We start from the raw sequence: 15948 nt of genomic DNA, 5'->3' as shown, positions 1-15948 counted from the left end.
GGGAGATCGCGGAAGAACCTTCATTGGTCTGTTGTAGGGAGGCGGGGCATCATTGTCCTTGCGGACACGTGATCCTTCAACAGGCTTTATCAGGCATGCCTACTGACGCGCGCAGCGGACGCGCACAGCGGACGTGCCGGCGGCGCGCCAATGGCGCGCCAAAGGCAAGCCCGTCTGCGCCCGTCCGCGGCAGACCGGGGTCAGGGGCCAGAACCCCTGCCCCTCTGTCCTCTTTAGGCTCCCCACGATTAGTTTACTCCTCATCTCAACTCCTTGCTTTACGACCGGCCTGTCTTACTGATTGTGCTCTTTTAGCTGTTGACGATGCTCGCACTTTCACCTGTTTGGGGGCGCACTGCTCCTTCTCCTTGACCCACTCCTTGGAGTTTACTGAACGTACAGCCACGTTATCTGATAACACTGTTCCTAAGTTTCGCTTCCTAAGCTTAAACTGCCGTTCCCTCCCTAAGCACAGAAACTTCATCTTTGATCTCCTTCTGGAAGATTCACCAGACGCCTTTTTTTTGACCGAGACTTGGCTTCACAACAGTTCTGGGCCAGATATAGCTGCTGCCCTTCCCTCCAATTATGCCATCGCTAGATTGGATCGAACCACTGGGTTGGGCGGGGGAATTGCAGTTATTTATAAACATTCCTTTCAAAGCAACTTAGAATCTGTCAACCTTCCTAATTGTGAAGCCGCACGATTTAAACTCATACTTACTCCCAATTTTTCCTTTTCAGGGCTTTTGCTTTATCGACCTCCTGGTTCCTCCTCATTGTGGTCGTCCTCTTTGCCTGGTTTGGTTTCTTCTCTTCTTTTGACCTCCTCTAATTTCTCCCTACTTGGAGATCTAAATCTCCATTTGGAAGACACTACCAACGTCACATGCTCCAATCTCATTTCCGATCTCCTAGCTATGAATCTGTTTCTCTGTAATTCTGGCCCTACTCATAAAGCCGGCCATCTCTTAGATCCTATTTTCTCTAATGTTACATCTATTGTGTGCGAACCAGCGTTACCTGTTTTTTGGTCGGACCATTTCCTACTGAAATTTCAAATTCAGGCCCCTGATAGCTCTCTCCCAGTCCTCCCACAGTCCATGTTTTTTACTAGGGACTGGAAAAAAGTTGATACTAACGCTCTGAACAACCTACTAAGGGAAAATACTCCCTCCGTTACTATGCAGGTACCTGTCTCTGCTAAAAACATCCAAAATTGGCTGTCCCATGCTGTTGAAGTATGCCTTCCTCCTGTCAAGAAAAAATCAACCTATCACCACCCCCCTGCGCCTTGGTTTACTGACAGCCTTAGGGTCGAAAAATCTAAATGCAAAGCATTAGAAAGAAAATGGCGGCGAAACTATGCTCCAGATTTGAAAATGGCATACAAAAACTCTTTAAAAATTTACCATGACCTATGCAAATCCTCGCGTGCTGCGTACACCTGTGTCACCATTAACAATGCTACTAACCGTCCAAAGACATTGTTTAGCTTAGTGAAAAATTTGGCTGGCGCTCAGACCATAGCAAAACCTTTGCCTCTTAACAAGCAATCTTGTGATGATCTTGCTAAATTTTTCTCAGATAAAATAGAACTTATCCATTTAGAAATAGCAAACTCCCCCCTTAACTGCGCGAGATCCCTTTCAATCTCGGCCGATACTCTTCAAGAACATTCTAGTGCCCCTTCTAAATTTTCTTGCTGGCCCTTTCTGAAACTGGAAACTTTTATTTCCACTCTTGGTACCATTAAATCGGGTTCTCCCAATGACCCTTTACCTGCTTCCATTATGAAACATCTTGATCCCGTCCATCTCCAGGTTATTATGGAAGTTCTTAATTTCTCCCTAAAATCTTCTATTGTTCCTCCAATCTGGAAGCATTCCATGGTAGTCCCTTTGTTAAAAAAGCCTGCTGCTGATTCTAAAGTCCTGTCTAATTTTCGCCCCATATTTCTTATTTCCATCTTTTCTAAGCTTCTAGAAAAACATATCCACACTCACCTTGTTAAATTTGTGGATACAAATAATCTCCTCCACTCTTCTCAGTCTGGCTTTCGTGCCGGTTTCTCGAATGAAACCACACTTTTAGGCGTGACTGAAAGACTGCGCCACCTATTGGATTCCGGTGAGACAGTAGCGCTCATATTATTAGATCTGAGCGCGGCTTTTGATACTATCTCACACTCCATCCTGATTAACACTCTTGAATCCTTTGGCATCTGTGGTTCAGCCTTGGACTGGTTATCTTCTTTTCTTACTGACCGCACTTTTTAAGTGTTTTCTGCGTCAGACAGCTCCAACATCTATTCCTCACCCTTTGGAGTCCCTCAGGGCTCCATTTTGAGCCCTTTGCTTTTTAATTTGTATGTTAGGCCTCTTGCGGATATTGCTGTTAACGCAGGACTATCCCTTTTCACCTACGCTGATGATTCTCAAATTATTTTTTCACTTTCCAAATCTGATCCCTCTTCTTCCAGTTCTGTTCTCAAGTCGGGCCTACGCCAAATTGCTGTTTGGATGAATAACAACTATCTAAAGCTAAACGCAAACAAAACGGAGGTCCTTATCCTGGGCAAGCAGAAGGATCTTTGGGGTGCTCGTCATTGGCCAAACGAGTTGGGTACTCTCCCCCGTTCTGTTGATCATGTCCGCAACCTGGGATTTTTCATTGATTCCTTGAAAATGCACCATCAAGCTATTAAAGTTGCATGCACCTGTTTTACCATCCTGAAGTGGTTGCGTAAAATCATTTGGATGCTGCCTAAATACACCCAAAAAACCGTAGTCCATGCTCTTATTAAGTCACATTTGGACTATGGAAATGTTTTGTTTTTGGGTGCAAATAAGGCGGTATCCCGTAGGTTGCAACTTGTGCAAAACTCTGCTGCTCGACTTCTATGCGGAGTTCCTAGATGTTCCTTTATCTCCCCCTATCTTCGGGACCTACACTGGCTCCGTATTGACAAGCGGGTGAAGTTTAAAGCTCTTTCCTTTATGCACAAAATCAAATTGGGCCTAGCACCTGACTACCTACAGACTCTTGTCTGTCAGTATGTTCCAACTCGTCCCCTTCGCTCTGCCTCACTTGAAAAATGCCATGTTCCCAGGTTCAGACTCTTGAGAATGGGAGGTAAATCCTTTTCTGTCTTGGGTCCCTCCCTCTGGAACTCAATTCCTCTTGCCTTACGCAGGGAGCCGTCTTACTCCCACTTTCGTTGTTCTCCTAAGACTTGGCTTTTTAATTAATAAATTCTTTCCTCCTCAGTAGATTTGTCCAGGCGCCGGGAAACCCTTGTTGGGTAGCTGTTGCGCCATATAAGTTAAATAAATAAATAAATAATAAACACAGTGGTGGTCCGTCCAGTGGGGTTGCGTTATGTGGCTGAAGTGGATGTTGTTTCCTCTTGCAAGGATGGGGTCGAGGGTGTGTCCTGCTTTGTGGGTGGGGTGGTGACCATCTTCTTCAGTCTGATGTTGGTGAGGTTGTCCAGTAGGGCAGTGGAGTTTGGGTCATGAGGTTGTCGAGGTGGAATTTCATGTCTCCGAGTAGTATGTAGTCCATGGAGGCAATGGAGTGGGGCGCAATGAGGTCAGTGAGGGTTGCGGCGAACGCAGTACATGGTCCGGGGGGGGTCTGTAGGGGAGGGTGCCGCGTAGTGTCATTCTGGGGTTGGTCTGGATCTGGAAATTGAGATGTTCCGTAGGTGCCAAGGAGTCGTACGTGCTGGATGTGGTGAGCCGGAGGGAGCTCTTGTGTGCGATGGCGAGTCCTTCTCCTGGGTGGTTGAGGCGGTCCTTCCTCTGGATCTTGTATCCGTCGGGGGGGTGGCATTGGCAAGTTTCTGTGAGGAAGGCGGCAGTTGGCGACAAGGTGTCGGGGAGGTCCCAGATTTCTTCTGCATGTCTGTGCAGGGAGCGTACGTTGAGGAGGATGCAGCTTCGGGGTTTGGGTGTGCTGGCGTCCGGTGGGTGGGGGGTAGCCATGAGGGTCCGGAGGTGGGTGAAAGTGCAGCGACAGTGTCTGCAGGAGAACTGGCCTTGGGTGGTGTTCGGCGTTGACAGCTGGCAGATGTTGTTTCTTCCGGGGTTGAGTGCGTCAAGAGCATCTGAGTCATAGCGGTGGGAAGTCGGCGAACCAGGGTCCCTGGCGCTGGTTGGGTCTGGTGGCAGACCGGCGCAGTGGGCTTGCCAGCGATACGACCGCCATTAAATAAGGAACAGGAGAGGGAACGCAGCTGGGAGGCGGGAGCCTATACAATATTCTGTTCATGCTAATATTCCTTTTGATTTCAGAGTATTCATAAATCGTTGTTTATCAGTCCGTGCACAGACTCTTGTGTCAGAAAAGCCAAAACTGTCAACCCTAAAATACATCTTTACGAGGTCGAGGAGCAAAGAATGAATTTGGGAAGGTTTGGGGATGATTTTATTGACTGACCACACTCTGTCTACCTCTACAAACCAATAGCAATTCTGAGAGTTACTGCCTGATAAGTGTCACACTCCTGTTATCTGGATACAGGTGCCCGGCATGGCAGTCAGAAGCCAGCATTGTGGAAGTTGTCACTCATAGGCATAGGATCACAGACGAACTGCTGTGGAGGGTTACAGTGCACTTTTTATGTATTTAGTATATACCAGAAAGTTAATGGAACATAAAGAAGGGATGATGACGTTGATAACCATGGATGAATGACAAGTTATAACGTTTCCTTTGACGCAGGAGTGCCGCCGCTCCATGCCAAGGAGGAGGGTGCACTAGGAGTCCCCAGTGAGTGCATCCAGCTTCGACACCCCGGCTCACTGAACCCCGTGGAGCTCAACGCCCTGGCGAGGCTGGTCATAGTGCAGCCTGGTAGGTGAAGTGTGATCCTTATGTTGAGTTAGCACTTGGTAGCGAGTGTTTACACACTGTGTTGTAAGAAGTGGTTGTGGCTTGTCCAAAGCAAGCTCAGACCCAAGCTCAGTCGTGGCTTATCCTGAACACATTTTCTGTTGGGTAACGTGTCCTTCTGTACGTGGGTCTTTTTTTTCGATGAGCTTCATGTTGTGTTATCAGGACTGCAGTGTGTTAGTATGAAGTTTTAGAAGTAATTAAAACTATGTCGGTGGCTTCAAAGCCTTTGGGTGACCTCTTTCTGGAAGTAGAAGGATGATCCTGTTTTATAATTTCATTCACCTTAAAAGTCCTGGAAGCCTAGAAACTTATTTTCATAAAGCACAGGCTAAGACGATCCGTATTGAGCAATATACCCAAGGATCCTACACAGACTATATGAATACATTAACTATCCCCATATTCATTTGAGGTGGGGATGATTTCCTTAGTATCTTAAAAATGAAAAATAGATTTTTAGGAGCTGTCAAATTGGCAGTTAAGCGTTTCTGAGTCAAACAGGGTAGTCTTTTTATAGACAAAACAAATTAAAGTTTAAAACAGGAGGGTAGTAAGTAGAAGTCTTTTTTTGCACTTTCTACAAACAAGGTAGAAAGATATTAGGGCTGCTCGGAGGCAGGGGAGACTATTAGTGGAGAGCTTTCAGGGGTCATCGAGAGATTCAAAGCAATAGGGCAGAGATGACGAGACTGGGGGGAGCTGTTCGGGGTGGGGTTACTTCCTCATTATATTATTTAGAAAAAAGGAAAATGTAAGACACGGCTATGTAAAAGTATGAAGGAAGCGGTGGTGAAGAAATGGCGTAGGCAAAGCATGGGATTGTAAGTAATTGAAGTAAGGTTGGGGAAGGCGCAGAAGTGACGCACATTCCTAGTGATGGAGACATTCGCCCATTCTTGGCCCAAGTCCTTGCATATGCACGAGGGTGTCCCCAAAGCCTGCTTATTTGTCAAAACCTAGGACCAAGCACGACCCTGAGTGACAATGATGGCTGTCACAATCGTTACACCCGGATGGAACTAAGATGGAGAAATGACAACCGTTGAAGCTTCCACTTCCAGCCTGTAGTGAGGTAGGCCAGGTGGCCACCGTGCTGTTATCGGCCATGACGGCCCCTGACCCTCAGCCCAGGAAGTACCTATGACTGCAATAGAGGTTTCTGTAATTCTGTGACTCAAGTCCACCAGAGCCAGTGAATAAGCCTGTCCTGGGAGGGAAGAAATGTGTGCTAAAGTCAAATACAAATGATCCGAATGGTAAGCATCACGCTCCTGGACAGATGTCTCATCCTCTCATCGTACACGACGAATGATTCTAACATTCCCCGTGGAACCAGGTTCTGCAGGACAGGAGCTTTTCACTCTCATCCTGCTTGTGGAACATAGACAGCATGTTTGTAACAAAACCTGAGATCCCTGAAACCCAGCAACTCCGAGAACTCAAACCTGGGGGGATCCAGGTACCGGAGACAGCAACTCCCTCAGGCAAAAATGAGTCACTACAAAACCGTTTTAAGGAACAAGTGATTTGACTCAACATCTGCCAGAGTCTCTCACTGCAGTCTGTGCTTGGCAGGAGTTACTGGCTTCACCAGAGCACATACCATTGAAAGTACTCAGACAGGCAAGTGGCAGAGACCAGTCCTCCCAGCCCATGATTCCAACTCCCAGACTGCCCTTCATCGACGGCTATGGCTGTACACTATAGATTCCGATTGTGTGCGCCTCTCACACATTCATATAGAAATATACAAGACCTAGAGACCTATAATAACTTTAAAAGTAACTGTCATTACTTCCTTATTATGGAATATTTGGGACATCACTTCTTCTGTGAACACACGACTTCACCGCTCTATTACTCTTCAATTGAGCCGGCGGATAGTACAAAACGAAGGTCACTGACCACGGCTACGGCGACAATGAGAGTGAGAATGACGGGTTCAACTCTTTCTTCCAAACTATTTTTGACTAAAATTTCACTGTGCTGAGCTGATAAAGAAATAGTAGGATTGCTTATTACACAACATCAGTTAATTACAAGAAAGTAGGAAACCATCTGCATATTACCACATGTTCTGAACCACAGCTACTTTTGAAAGTAATGTACATTTATAATCTGTTTTTGCGCCCAACTGCACATGTGCATGTTTCTCACAGTGAAGTTTTCACGTTTCCAATCATGGTGTATCTTTCATCAAGATGAGCAAGAGACCAGGAATTTAAGAGGGTTTTGGGAAGGAAGATGGTGTCGCCATATATGGCTCTAAGACTTTATAAAGAAAATGCTGTGTGACCTGTAGTAGTCTTATGATGTACGTCAGGCGGCACTTTATCCTACGTGCGCGAGAATAGTATCCTTCAAGGGGTGAACATGCGAGCTATTGGGGTGAAGCACCCTCTGTGGCCTTGAAATGTATATTCTTTGCAATGTTTGTGATGGTTTGATAGGATCGAAGGGCTGTATGCTAAACAAGCTCATCAGATCCTGAAGGGTCCAGCTCTTTGTGCTACATGCGGTGACAAGTTGGAAGCACAGTCTCTGTGCCTCGCACACAATATGAAAACTGCACTTAAGTGATCACATTCAACCAGCCCGTTTACTCATCACTGTACTAGGGGATTGGATCCTACCTAATTACCTACTTGGCGAGTGTCTTGGGGCCTCAACACGAAGTGTAGAAAGCGCTATAATACAGTGAGTTAAAGCTGTGGTCTGTAGTATGGTGATGCAACTATATCCCAGAGCTCAACATTTCTTTCATACTGTAGTTTTGCAATGGTTGAAACTGTCTCTTAGCTTTTTTGAATGTCTTTTTCATAACTCACTATTCACATTTGTTTGAGGAAAGATGAGGAGACCGCTTCAGTTTTCAATGATCATCTTGGTGAGACAGCCCGAAGAAGCAGCAGTGACCCCAGCTCAGGTGAGTTACACATGACGCGTGTTCTTTCCAGTTCTGGAATTCAATAAATGGCTGACAGGAAATGGTGGAACACTAGCAATAGATCTGATCATCCCTCTGTGGAAAAGGGTCGGTCTGCACCCTACGGCCTACTCAGTAGGTAGCAGCGGGACCAGAGAGCCTTAGCACGAAGGGCCAGGCTAACGTTCCAGCACAGTTAATGCTGGTGTGCGCTCTCTGTGACTGCGCGCTACAACCATAGCCATGCTCCTGATCAACAGAAGAAGGGCATGCTCTGGAAACAGCGTGCAATAACGAAGAGATAGAAACAGAAAACCAGACTGGAGAGACCTGGCAGAGGAAATGATGGGTAAGAGAGCAGAAAACAGCTGCGAGAGGAAGAGATCCATGAAAATGAAGGGAGAGTCACAAGAGGAACAAGGAAACTGGAGAACAAGAGATACGAGTGGAGAGATGCAGGCAAAAGGAAGCGAGAAATTGAAGAAGGGAGGGAGAAAGCATGAAATCTAAGAATAAGATTAGAGAAATGGCTCGCAGAAATCAGGAGGCCAAGATACCCAAGAAGGAGTGTGAGAAAGGCAGAGGGAACATACGGACATGGAAGAGGAATCAAAAGCCAGTGGAGAGCAAGAGATAGGCAGAAAAGGAAGGGAGAGGCAACAGAGAAGAAGAGTGAGGCAGAAAAGGTACGAAAGAGAGCAAAGGCAGGTCAGGGTGGCGTTGGAGTGGGAATGGATTAGAGAAAGCGAGAGAGCAAAATAACCAATCGACCTCCCTGGCAGGGACTATATTAGAGCACTCTATCCCACACCCTGTAGGTACCCCCTCACGGGTCCGGCCGCACACTCAGTTCACGTGTGGCATGAAGGGAATAAGCAACTGGGATGGGACCGCAGGCTTACACTGGCCACGCCCCTCTGGACCTCCGAAAAGCTTTGTTTCATGATGGGTGACTGATTTCCAAATGTGTGTTTGTTGGCTCTTTGGAAAGAATTCTACTATTTTTGGGTAAGTTGCTTTTTAAATAACTTTACAGGGTGGCCGGATCTTCCTGCTGTGCGTTCGGGCACCTGGCAATGCTGCCCTCTTTGCTGTGCGTGTCATCCTTCTGGTAGAAGGCAATAAAATCTCCCGTGTTCGTCCCGGTGTTGGTAGCTCTTTGTAAAACTTATCACTATCTTTCCCATTAGTTTTGAGGGTCTAGATAGGGGTCTGTGAGGCAACTTTGCACCCACCACCTACAGAAAAGTATATGCATCTCAACCTGTTGTAAAACTATAGATTTTATTTTCATGTTCCAGGACATGAGATCATTTCATTCTGCATAAAAGACGAGGAAGAGACGTGCTGCGTGGACGACCAGGCCAGGAAGATAGTTCAAAGTGTCAGCAGCTGCACAGGTGAGTAACTTTACTGATTTTATTTTTAATAGTATATTGTGGAATTAATTAAAAGCATTGCAATACGTTAATTATCAGATATGTTAACAACCACATCAGCACTTGGGCATTGCAGGGGTGTGGAATTCCTTACTCATAGCAGCAGGTTTTTATCTTTAATTTGTTCCCTGGACAAGTAGACTCGACCCCCCGCTCACAAACCCTTTGACTTCCAGGTTCCAGTACCACTATGATTGAGTGAAGGAGGATTTTATGCCGCCACGGCTATATTTGTGAAAGCAAAATTGGTGACTTTTTTGTGTGCTTTTAAATGTGCACAAAACGTTTTGGAAGGCTGGAACAAATGTTTTGGTGGTATTCTATTTCTTGGAGGCATCATTTAGTGAAAACATGTTTGATACATTCCAATATTTAAAAAAACTTTAATAATGGGCAATCGGTGTAAAACTAAAATGCACCCACGTGTGTATGCCCTTACACCGATGCAGATATGACTTCCAGTAACTCACCAGAGTTTACAGAAGTAAGTCTGGAAATTGTACTTCAAGCAGACTTGTGTTTTCTCAATTTTTGCACAAGAAAATATACAGACATAAATTTGCTGCTTACAGAAATCTGCTGCGGAATTACAAATTCACTTTCCCTATACCCCCTTTATTCCACCCCTAAAAAAAACCTTTATTTCTGCTCTGACAAGAGTACATTTCCAACTTTTCTCTGTGTGGGACGAGACTGGAGCTGGTGAACATCCATAAACATGTAGGTTTCTTGGCGCGCAGAATCCCACAGGGCGTTCCTGCTGTGAAACGACTGTTTCCCTCTTCCTTCGCGCCCTGTATGTACATTTGCTGAAACTTTGCAAGATCACGGGCTACGGCATGCTTGCATTATTAATAGTAAAGTAGCTGAATATATAAAGAGCCACTCTGGCAGCTCTATTACAGAAATTCAAAATGAGTTAATCTCAAGGATACTCCATCATACAGTAAACCATCATCATTTTCGCTTTTTTTAAAATTCAAGTCCATTTCCTTGATTTTGCATGCTCCCTGTTTCAGTTTATTTTCATCTAATGCAGATTGTATGTAAATGTGCTGGTCTCATTTCCATTTCCTGCACACCGGCTCAGACTGAGGGTGGGCGGGCCTGCTGGGCTCGCTTGTTTTACCGGCTCGCCCACCCCCACCAGACCACCACAATCTCTCCATTCTCCTGCAGCCCTTTTCCCTCCCTGCTGCTCTCGATTCCCTCCACCGCTGGCCGAGCTGCCTCCGTCTTCTTTCCCCTCTTGATTTCCCCTGAAGCACCTTCTGCTCAGCCACGGTGGAGCTGAGCCCAGGCACCCTCTCTCCTGCTCCTCCGCTAAGGTCTGCTACTCCTCGAATGATCTTTACATCATTTTACGCGGAGTCTACGCTGAAGACGCTAGAAATTGTGACATGGACATAGGTCCTGCGATCGGCTTGCAGAGGGACACAGGTTTTTTTTCTGGCTGGTCTTATGTTTGATTTGTTGCCCTATTGTTACAATGAGTAAAATTTGAAGAGTAGGATTGGTGTGTCAGAATAAATATCAGCAGCGTCTAATATATTTCTTTCAATGTAATCCATTACTAGAAACGGTGATGTGAGGCTTTGTCGTTGCACCAGATATGTACAGATATAAATAAGGCAAATCTTAGTAACAAGAAATTTTTAAAAACTGAGGAATATCTCAGGACGAGTCCAGTTGGCCAACAGAAGAAACAAATGAAAGCATTGTGGCCTTAAACTTGGGAGAGTAAAAAAGAAGCAGGGATGGTAAGGAACTGGTAAGTGAAGCAGAATCACAAGGGGTGGAGTTGGGAACAAGCTTAAATGCGAAGGTCCGGAGCGATGGTCTAAGTTGGTTAATAATGACCCTTCCTTATCACTCGCCTCAAGTGGGGGGTTGACCAGTAATCGAGGCTACAATGCGCCAAGACCCCTGCGACACGCTCCGTGGAAGGGCCTGATTCCTTGGAATTTATCTAGGTTATTAGTGAATCTAATGAGCTTGAATTTTTGTGCCGGGTCCTTTTAAACATCGAGTAGGGGATGCCTGATTGCGATTCGTCTCATTTATTTTGGAACGAGTGCCTTGTTAAGGGACTCAATACATGGGTTGTTATAAGGACGCTTATAAAACTGTAGTTCCTGCCAGATTTTGGCTCATAAAATGGCTGACTCTGCAGCTCTAACCCAGGACCAAAACATTTCCATGATGAATAAAGTTTCCTTTGAAAGGCAACATTCTAAACTAATTTGCAATTGACTGGTGCTAGTTGGGAGCCCTAAAAAGCAATCTAAAAGGCTTACAGTGAATATGGTCAAGCCAGAGGCCTGGCTTCCCCCCCAGAACCCTCTAGTCCATATTTGAGGGCTGGGATAGACGCGGCACATATGTTTTCCAGCATGGGTCTGATTGGCAAATGTTTAGTGACATAACAGAGTGCTGTGGTTCTTACAGTCAAAGCCTGCTCGGTGTGCTCCGGGCAGGCCTGTCTCATGGAGTGCCCTCATAAATATCTGCCATGGTACGTTTTGATTGCTGTTTCTTATAGGCTTGGGTGGTTGGTACCTAAAGACTACTATATTTGATTTTGAATAGTTGAATATCTGATGATTTTCCGTACACCTAGCACTAAAGGGGTTGAGGGTATGTCGCATGCTTACTTCTGTTAAATCAAACAAGACAGTGTCGTCGGCTTACTGCAGCATCAGTAGAGAGCTTCAGTCCAACTTCGGTAGTCATGAACGCTGCGTGGCTTTTGCACTGCTGATATCTGCCTTGAATAAGCTATAACATCCGTCCATTTTCACATGTATCCATGTGGCTCTGAAACTAGAAGCCCGCTGCAAAAAGGCACTCGATCTGAGCACGATCCCTTCCGCTGCCTTCAAGCGTCTGTGCCCGGGACCTCTTGTGTCAGCGTCACCTTTGACAGGAGAGCGGTCCTCTGCCTCGAGTGGTTAGTCATATCATTCTGGAAGCTACACTGGTACTGACCACACACACAGCATGGAACTCTGACCAGAGAGAGCCGATGAACTGTGAATGGTGTCCAGTGGAGCTCGGTGCTCGTTATGGGGCATAGGCTGCGGACGAAGCACTGGCCTCTGTGAGAGCTGATGCATAGTGCAGTGCCTGCAGTGGAGAGCTGCAACAGACGACAGTGGGCCACAACAGTCTGTGCACACTGCATTTGCTTCTGTGTCTGTAGATGGCAGGTTCCCAGTGTGCAGCCATCTGCAATGAGCTCTATCAGCCTGCAGAGGGTTGGTGAAGACTGTATGTAGGGCAGAGGCAGGCCTTTGTGGGCATCGTGTGCTGCAAGACCATCCTGACTGCACACAAAGCCCCTACCTTTGTGATGGCATGAGGCCACTGCATGGTGAGGTGTGTCCTGTGTCTAACTGCATCAGTCTACAACAGGCTGCCGCAGGCTCCACACACATCACTAGCCTCTCCGGACCGAAGGCAGCTAGTCAACAATGGCTAACTAGCTGCAGCCACATACATCTGCCAAGGGGTACTGGAGGGCACGCAGCGTGAGCCAGCCTTGGTTACAGGAGAGGTCCACTCTGTAATACCAGACCTTTCTTTACCCAGCCTGTCCATTGCCATTCCACCATGTCTCTTTATTGAGGCTACAGGAAGGATCTACGGGGTGCTGCTATTCAACAATGTTCATCGCCTCTGTTGTGAAGCGTTACCCTGTATGAGAGAGGCACACTTGCAAGCTCACTGAAACTGTAGCACATGGACCTGCCATGCTGTCACTAATTCGAGCAGCGACCTGCCATCTTGCTTGATTCTCGGCGTGCCAGTCATGCTACAATCAAGAAACATGTTCGCTTCGCTGTCTGAGGCTAACTTCGAGCTCCGCGGTGGTGTATTCACAACACTGCAGTTAGTTAGATTAAAAAGCATTGGTAAAGGCAGGCTCCAACGCTAGAGGGTGATAGAAAGGTTCACATATTACAGGAAGCGATGCATTCACTGTAAGCGGAGAGTCTTAACTAGGATGACGAGCACTCTGTGGGACTATGTACTGTTGCTCTCTGTAGTTGACAATACAAGACAAAAGGTATCATTTTCAGTCGCTCTGTAACCAGCTGTCTAAAAATCAGATGCAGCTCTGGTGGAGATAATAAAGAGAGACCCTTTTTTATATTTCCATGACACATGCTGTTAACACAGAGGGTTACTTGGTTGTATTGACACCAGACAGAGGAAAGGCTTGGTTAAATATTGATAGATTCATGCACGGTCACCTGAAGTATTTAATATTGGAACGCACGGGGAAGCCCAACCGCAAAACATTTGTTCATAAGAATAGAGCACTTTATTCTATTCTGTCTTAACTCTGGAGAGTATTCTGTCTTATGTCCACATATAAAACACATATGTTCCAAAATAAGCTAAAAAATATAGAGGAAAATAAAAGAAGCAAATGAAAAGTTTGAGCTTCTCCTGTTGTCCGCCTCCTCTCAAGCCTCCTCATTCTGCCGAATATATCCATTTAAAACTGGTAGGATACGGAGATTTTTACACAGTTCACGCATTTGCTTCTCCCTATTTACGCCTTCACTGTTAAAAGGAAACCATTTTAATTGCAATTGTAATTGCCTAGAGAAGGCGGCTAGTCGTTAACTCTTACATAGCGATCTGGTCAATGCTGTTGAAAAAGTGTTTCATTTTCTCATGTACAGAGTTCATGTTCTCTCACGCATTGGGGGCGTAAAACAGTAACTCAAGACAATGATTTGTTTCTTTGTCCCTGTTGGGTTAGCAACTTGAAGCCTCACTGCACAGCCGCACCTATTACTCTGGAAGAATCTTAATCCTTTTGTTATATACAGAAAACTAAAGATGCATCTTTTTGTCAATCCTACAGGGGAAGAAAGTGGCAACAACAGAAGAACATCTGGTTGCTGTCTAGCCGGCACTGAGAAAGCGACAGAATGCGAAGAAGTGATTGGGAATACAAGGATGGGTCTCAAAAGCTCTGAGAAGGCAACAAACTCTGTGACTCGTTTGTGGCCAGGAAGTAAAAGTGAACTGCAAAGGAGAGCAAATCTGTATGATGGTGGCCGTCCTCCTCCAGAACATTTCAAACACCACTCGGGAGCTTCCATCCTGCAGAGATCTGAAGGGTGCATGGATGTGGGGAACAATTTGTGGAATGAAAGAGTTCTCCCATCTCATCGAAATCCCAAGAACAATCCACAGCTCAATGTGAGACGATATTCATGTACTGAGTGTGTGAAATCTTTCAGAACAAAGACAGAGCTCACTAGACACCAGAGGACACATTCAGGAGAGAAGCCCTATCATTGTACGGTGTGTGGGAACAGCTTCAGCCTGAGGCACCATCTGATTGGGCACGAGAGGACACACACCGGGGAGAGACCGTACCAATGTGTGGAATGCAAGAAGTGGTTCACTTTCAAAGGAAACCTCAAGAAGCACCAAAGGACGCACCTGGCAAAGTTCAAACCTGCACCACTTTGAGACATTTCCACATGTGGTAGTTACTCAGTTGACCACAAAGAACTTCTTATTTTCACATCACGTGACAAAACCAACGTATCTTGGCACAGGAAAGAGGTCCCTTCTTCCCATTACACGTCTGCACAAATTGAACCTAGCCTGGAAACACTAAGTAGCTCTAGTCATCTCAGGCCCTCAAGTGGCATAATGCAGACTCTAGTTAAGCAGGAAGGCTTGAAGGATCTTGAGATTGCTGTTATGAGCCAGAGCCTCTTTGATAAGGATGTCTCCGAAGCCGGCGTCAAAGTCCCTGCTCTGAGCTAGCTGCCTCCTTCCTTGTGCGCAGTTTAGAAGGGGCTGTGTTTTCCCTGTCCTTGTCTTCTGCTGTTCCACAAGCATCCTCTCTGTCTCCTCGTCGCATAAATCTCTACCTCAGGCAGATGGACTTACACTGCTGAACGCAAGCCCTCGCACACACCGTCTATAGGACATAAATGAGCTGATAAGTTTACTCTTTGATCGACATTCTATTAGCTTTGTTTGTGTGTGTTGAGGCCTTGTAACTTCTAGGGTAGACAAATGACCTGGGATGTGCAGTTCTCTACCATTACCCCTTGGAGTGCGATCATAAATGGTTTTCAAAGATTGGTTAAACACTTCAGAATTCCCTTCTGTAATAGGAAATAATAAATTGTATCTTGTGTAGCACTGGGTTCCAGTTTGTGCGGTTGTACTGCTGTAAATAACATGTGTCAGTTACCTAGTGAAACTGTATTCACTTTGGCAACTTGGGGAGGGTGAAGGCCAGAGTTGGTTTAAACGTGTGCCCTGCATTTCTTACACAGATTGTGCTGAAGTCTGAGCCGTCCACATCATTATAAATGAGCGTGTGATGCAATTAACACGCTTCCATAGTACGGCTACCCTTACTTACAGAGGGCCCTGTGTGCCTCACATAGGTGAGAACCTGAGGAGTACCATGGTGGGCTAAGGTTTCATTCTCAGGACTGGGGCATATTATTTACTTGGTTCAGTGTGCTTAGAAGAGCTCCAATTTCGAAGTGAGTAATTGGAGCTGTAACAGACGACTCTACGTCACGTAGGGAAGGCCCATGACTTGTGCGGATGCTATCGATCAGCTGAATGGTGTTTAGTCTCCATACCGCTGTTGCACAGTTGTTTAATGGGAGCAATCGGTGAAGGGGT

At 46.0% G+C, this 15948-nt stretch overlaps 1 protein-coding gene across 1 annotated transcript in view; it reads left to right on the top strand.

Moving 5' to 3' along the window:
* LOC146813457 (uncharacterized) overlaps positions 1 to 15447 on the top strand; it is a 123604-nt gene extending 108157 nt beyond the window's left edge. Inside the window, exons 7-10 of the mRNA XM_085620218.1 lie at positions 4729 to 4860; positions 7754 to 7828; positions 9130 to 9228; positions 14147 to 15447. Of these exons, the coding sequence (XP_085476344.1) occupies positions 4729 to 4860; positions 7754 to 7828; positions 9130 to 9228; positions 14147 to 14763 (923 nt within the window). The 3' untranslated portion in view covers positions 14764 to 15447. The remainder of the gene's footprint in view (positions 1 to 4728; positions 4861 to 7753; positions 7829 to 9129; positions 9229 to 14146) is intronic.
* The last annotated feature ends 501 nt before the right edge of the window (positions 15448 to 15948 follow it).

The sequence above is a fragment of the Triturus cristatus genome, chromosome 7 (assembly GCF_964204655.1).
Source record: "Triturus cristatus chromosome 7, aTriCri1.1, whole genome shotgun sequence".
Lineage (NCBI taxonomy): Eukaryota > Metazoa > Chordata > Amphibia > Caudata > Salamandridae > Triturus > Triturus cristatus.
The sequence above is the reverse complement of the archived record's forward strand: the minus strand, read 5'-3'. Positions and strand labels throughout refer to the sequence as shown.